Raw genomic sequence first — 5849 nt, forward strand, 5'->3', positions numbered from 1 at the left:
CAACATCACACCTATTATGTGTGTCAGTTCAGGTGAACTTCAGTTGTGAAAAAATCCTCTCAGTTGGTGCATTGCTGACCGGCAAGCTAAGTATAAATGACATCTGTTTTTTTATATTGGGGACATCACATGGCAACTTTGAGAAAGCACTCAACCACTTCTGTACGCATGGCAAGTTGGAGCCTACCACAGCCCGCAAAGCAGGAGCAATTAAACTGTATTCATTGAATAAGTACTGCAGGTCCAGATGACGGCTCAAGTTAATTGCATCAGCAGCTTTGCAGAGCTGCTGAAAGGTGAGCACTTCTCTTAAACAGCATGGCTCTATTGCTGACAAGTAATGGCTCTCTGAGAAATCAAACCATTTTTCTAAATACTTTAATGAGCGCTCCAAAAATGTCAAAAAATCTCTCTGCATGGTTGCGCTCAACTATGAATCATGGGGCATTACATAATTGTGCACTTGGAAACTAAAGAACCGATTTTCCAGTCTGTCTTTTAAGTTGTTCCGCAATATCCTGAAGATGCCTGGTACCGCTGGTGCGCTCAACTCATCCTTCTCAAGCTGCAGAATAGACACATTGACTATGTTAAAAATGTCATGAACAAAGAAAAGGTAAGCTTCGCCACGTGACATGGCGCCCTCCCCACTTTCTAGCCCTAGAAAATCCCATATTGCTCTAGGTGTTTTTTCTTGCCCTAGAGAAAGGAAATAGGACTTTAGTGCTGCCCAGCACTTCAACAGTCGATCGATGGCTGGGAACAAAGTGAGCCACCTTGTTGGGACATGCCGAAACAAAGGCTGTCACTCCAGGTCCACAAAAGAAAACACTTCTCTCAACTCCGCTGTTCACTTTGCTGAAGAAGAGAAATGGTTGTAGACATTTAGAACAAATGATTCAACATCCATGAAGAGTCCATTAATGGCTTGTTTAGCACAGTTGTGTAAGATGTGGGCAGGACAGTTTGCAGGCAGAATGTCTTCATTTGCTCCCTTTAAAAGCTGAAAGACAGAGTGATGTCGGCCATAGTTGACACTTGCGTTGTCTCCACAGTATGCACCGACATGGTCCAATTTCAACCCATGCTCTTTTGATTTATTTGTGATCTGCTGTGCAATCGCAGTAGTAGTCTCAGCATCGCCATCATAGAAGTCCAGCAGAGCGTATATCACACCGGATGTGAAATTGAAGTGCTGCAGCAAAAGTGGATTTAGTTTAATGTTTCCTTTGTTGGAGACATCGCTGCAAACTGAGAAATATCCATCCTGCAAGTCTTCAAATGCTTGCTGCAACAAAAAAGGTGCAAGCACTTTTTTTGTGATACTTGATGCCTTTGTGCGGCCACAGGATGCTTTCACCGCAATAGATGAGTCAGGAGAAATTACTTTGGACAGCTTAAAGCCACAGTCCAGGGAGTTGTAGGAGATATGATGTTTGACAGCATGGTATACCTGGGTTACCTCTGCAGCTATGACCTAAAATAAACCCAAAAAAATGAAAAAAGGGGTATAAGCAGCACGCAGATAAAGTCTCCACTGATGAAAAAAATAGTTAACGCTATGGTTCTTAGAGCTGCAAACTTACTTTAAAGTGTCAGCTACCAAGCCAAAAACAGTTATAATGTGCTCTTGATATGGACAAAGTGAGAAAAACATGTTGAAGGCAACCTGACTTGGTATAAACAAATGCAAGATGTCTGGCATAATCAACAGCAGGGGGGGGTCTTAAAAAGAGTGTGACAAAGTAAGAAGAGTGTATATGAATTACATGCGACTTAGGTTATGTTATGATGATGCAAGCAATGACTTACTTTAGCTACTTCTGACTGAAAGCTTGGTTGCAGGTATGCCGAAATTGTTGCCATCTTCACCCTGCCTGAGGCATTTTTCTTATATTGTGATCCTGCCTCATGTGTTTTGATATCCCGCTCTCCTCCATGGGCAATGGAAAAGTCTTTATTACAGATGTTGCACTTTACCTTGTACACATCTTCTGAAGACTTCCGGATGTTGGGGTGTTTAAGTTCCCATTCTAGTCTGTACTTCACAAAGTGCTTTTTTGCCTTTTTCTTGGGTGGCTCAGGCAAGGAGTCTGCCTGCGAGGTAGATGTCGCACCTGAAAGTCCTTCAAAATCTGATGTGAACGTTTCCTCTGCGGCACCTTCGCCTGACTCATAACCAGACATTTGTGTGTTTTTTTTTAAGTACTCTGTAAAATACCCAACAGACTTTATGTAGATGCATACTGTCTTCAATTCTTCAATGAATAAATAAAGTGTATCAGGCACTTACTGTCCTCTTGCTCACTGGACTGGCCTACCTACCAGTGCACCCCCCATACTCAGAAACACAGGCTTCTATGTGAAAAAGTGTTTCCATGTTGTTTGTGATGATCACTGAGGTGTGTATGTTAGGATACATAGTGACTTGCAACTTGGAGTGGTGTGGACAAACATGCACTTCATGGGTTTTCAGTATGCTGGTGGCAGGGTGCATACTCTGACAACCAGAAACCCAATTCCCAACAACAAGCACAAACTAAACAAACAATCACAATCTCAACTGTGAGCCACTGAGGGAACAGTTAAATAATATGAAAGGGTTTTAAATGCAAACACTTCAACATCCAGCAGGCACCCATGGAACTATTGCATTCAGCTATATGGGAGCTTCACAAGTGCTAATAATGCTGTAGTGTTGGCATTCAGTAAGAACACAATGCAAGACAGAAAAAACATGTGGAGCATTGAAAGGATATAGGACATTTTCACAGTACACAAGTACACCTGCTTCCATCACTGGTGATATGCCACATATTCTTATGCCCAATGGATGCTTTGAATTAAGATTGACTGCAGCGTTGTTGAATTAAATGATTTCAAGCAATATGCATTCCCAAACAAATAGCTTCTGTCACTTTAGGTGCAAAGAGAACTACTTCCTCTCATTTTAGTTTGACAGTATCTCAGTCACTGTGATTATACAATTTATGTGTGGGTAATTAAGCAAGCATTAGCAAAGTTAATAGGACTTGCTCTAATGCACCAATTCATGCAAACACTGTCAGCACACATGCAAATAGACTGTCTGTGCAATCTACCTCTTTTTTTGCCTCCTATAACTATGCCATTGTTTTAATTGCCCAAGCTTGTGATGCTGCATGGTACCATGCAAGCATAGGGCATAAAAACAAGGTGCAAACTTAGGAGGTGCACAAAGAGAGTGGCCCTGCTAGCAAATCATATAACTGAAATCATAACTCCGATTTGAAAATAGGGGCAGTTTTGAACTTGTAAAGACATGCTGTAAAGACGTTTTGCAAGCAATGGGGGACTGCACACATTTGTGGTTGGTGTAGGCAATGTTAGTGATGATGTCAGGATAGTAGATAACAAAAACAGGTGCATCAGTCCTCATAAAAAGCCAAAAAACAGCCCTCACACTGACCTATCAGACCAGCACTGCTAGCATTGTCAGATTGCCTTGTAGACCAGTCCGATCCTGGAGAATGTTACATTTAAGAGGTAACAATTTTGTGGAGGATTAGAAGTACCAGTTCATGGTGAGTGAAGCAGCGTGAAGGTCTCAATGTTGGATCAGAGCAGATATGATTTGAGTATCAGAGCTAGCTAGAGGAGGTAAGATAGATGCTTGTTTGTAATTTAATGTAGGAGGCTGGCCTGGCTTATAGTGCGTACCAGGTGGTACTTACACCTTGTGCCAGGTTCAGTTATCCCTTATTAGTAGATTAGTAGTGTTCTAGCAGCTTAGGCTGATAGAGGTAGCTATAGCAGAGCAGCTCAGGCTGAACTAGGAGACAAGCAAAGCTCCTACTATACCACTTATATCATATAGCACTATATCATAAGAAACACAATACTCAGAGTTACTAAAAATAAAGGTACTTTGTTTTAGTGACAATATGCCAAAAGTATCTCAGAGGATATACTCCCTTAGGGGGTAAGTAAAATACACAAAATATACACACAAACCAAAATCAGGTAAGTAAACAGTTAGAAAAGTAGTGCAAACACTGTAGAATACAATAGGATGCAATAGGAGAGGAGACAATAGGCCTAGGGGCAACACAAACCATATACTCCAAAAGTGGAATGCGAACCACAAATGGACCCCAGACCTAGTGTAGTGTGTAGAGGGTCGCTGGGAGTGTAAGAAAACACTAAGGGTGTCCAAGATACCCCACCCCAAGACCCTGAAAAGTAGGAGTAAGGTTACCCTACTACCCCAGAAAGACAGTAAAGTCGAGATAGGCGATTCTACAAAGGCAACAACTGACTGCAAAGCACTGAAGACGGATTCCTGGACCTGAGGACCTGCAAAGGAAGGGGACCAAGTCCAAGACTCACGCAAGTGTCCAGCGGGGGCAGGAGCCCACTAAACCCCGGATGAAGGTGCAAAAGGGCTGCCTCCGGGTGGAAGAAGCCAAAGATTCTGCAACAATGGAAAGTGCCAGGAACTTCTCCTTTGGTCAGATGTTGTCCCATGGCTTGCTGTGGGATGCAGAGTTGTTTCCACGCAGAAAGACCGCAAACAAGCCTTGCTAGCTGCAAGAGTCGCGGTTGAAGACAATGGGTGCTGCCAGAGACCTGGAAAGACCAGGGGGTCGCCCCTTGGAGGAAGAGACAGAGGGGGCACTCAGCAACAGAGAGAGCCCACGCAGAAGCAGGCAGCACCAGCAGAAGCACCTGAACAGGCGTTCAAGAAATCTGAGCATGGCGGTCATCTCAACACAAAAAAAGAGGGTCCCACGAAGCCGGTGATCAACTAAGCGAGTTGAACAATGCAGGACGGAGTGCTGGGGACCTGGGCTGTGCTGTGCACGAAGGAATCCTTGCAAAAGTGCACAGAAGCCCTAGCAGCTGCAGATCACGCGGTACACAGGATTACTGTCTGGCGTGGGGAGGCAAGGACTTACCTCCACCAAATTTGGTCAGAAGGACCACTGGACTGTTGGGGTCACTTGGATCCAGCTCCTGTGTTCCAGTGACTGTGCTCGCCAAGATGAGAGGGGACCCAGAGGACCGGTGATGCAGAAGTTTGGTGCCTGCGTTAGCAGGGGGAAGATTCCGTCGACCCACAGGAGATTTCTTCTTGGCTTCCAGTGCAGGGTGAAGGCAGACAGCCCTCAAAGCATGCACCAGCAGGAAACAGTCGAGAAACCCGGCAGGATTAGGCGCTACAATGTTGCTGGTAGTTGTCTTGCTACTTTGTTGCGGTTTTGCAGGCGTCCTGAAGCAGTCAGCGGTCGATCCTTGGCAGAAGTTGAAGAGAGAGATGCAGAGGAAACCTGGTGAGCTCTTGCATTCGTTATCTGAAGAGAAACCCACAGGAGAGACCCTAAATAGCCCTCAGAGGAGGATTGGCCACCTAACCAGGTAAGCACCTATCAGGAGGGATCTCTGACGTCACCTACTGGCACTGGCCACTCAAGAGGCCTCCACTGTGCCCTCACACCTCTGCATTCAAGATGGCAGGGCTCTGGGCACAAACCCTGGGGTGGTGATGGACAAGGGAGTGGTCACTCCCCTTTCCTTTGTCCAGTTTCACGCCAGAGCAGGGGCTGGGGGATCCCTGAACCGGTGTAGACTGGCTTATGCAAGGAGGGCACCATCCGTGCCCCTCAAAGCATTTCCAGAGGCTGGGGGAGGCTACTCCTCCCAGCCCTTTACACCTATTTCCAAAGGGAGAGGGTGTAACACCCTCTCTCAGAGGACATCCTTTGTTCTACCTTCCTGGGACTGGGCTGCCCAGACCCCAGGAGGGCAGAAACCTGTCTGAAGGTTGGCAGCAGCAGTAGCTGCAGAGAAAACCCCAGAGAGCTAGTTTG

At 45.5% G+C, this 5849-nt stretch overlaps 1 protein-coding gene across 1 annotated transcript; it reads right to left on the minus strand.

The window, feature by feature from the left end:
- Positions 1 to 734: 734 nt before the first annotated feature.
- LOC138300535 (uncharacterized) lies at positions 735 to 2281 on the minus strand. The gene is made up of 2 exons (XM_069240021.1): positions 1813 to 2281; positions 735 to 1477 (listed from the first exon to the last, which is right to left on the minus strand). Exons 1-2 carry the CDS (start codon positions 2185 to 2187, stop codon positions 851 to 853), a joined length of 1002 nt encoding a protein of 333 aa, XP_069096122.1. The 5' UTR covers positions 2188 to 2281; the 3' UTR covers positions 735 to 850.
- Positions 2282 to 5849: the final 3568 nt, after the last annotated feature.

The sequence above is a fragment of the Pleurodeles waltl genome, chromosome 6 (genome assembly GCF_031143425.1).
Source record: "Pleurodeles waltl isolate 20211129_DDA chromosome 6, aPleWal1.hap1.20221129, whole genome shotgun sequence".
Taxonomy (NCBI): Eukaryota; Metazoa; Chordata; class Amphibia; order Caudata; family Salamandridae; genus Pleurodeles; species Pleurodeles waltl.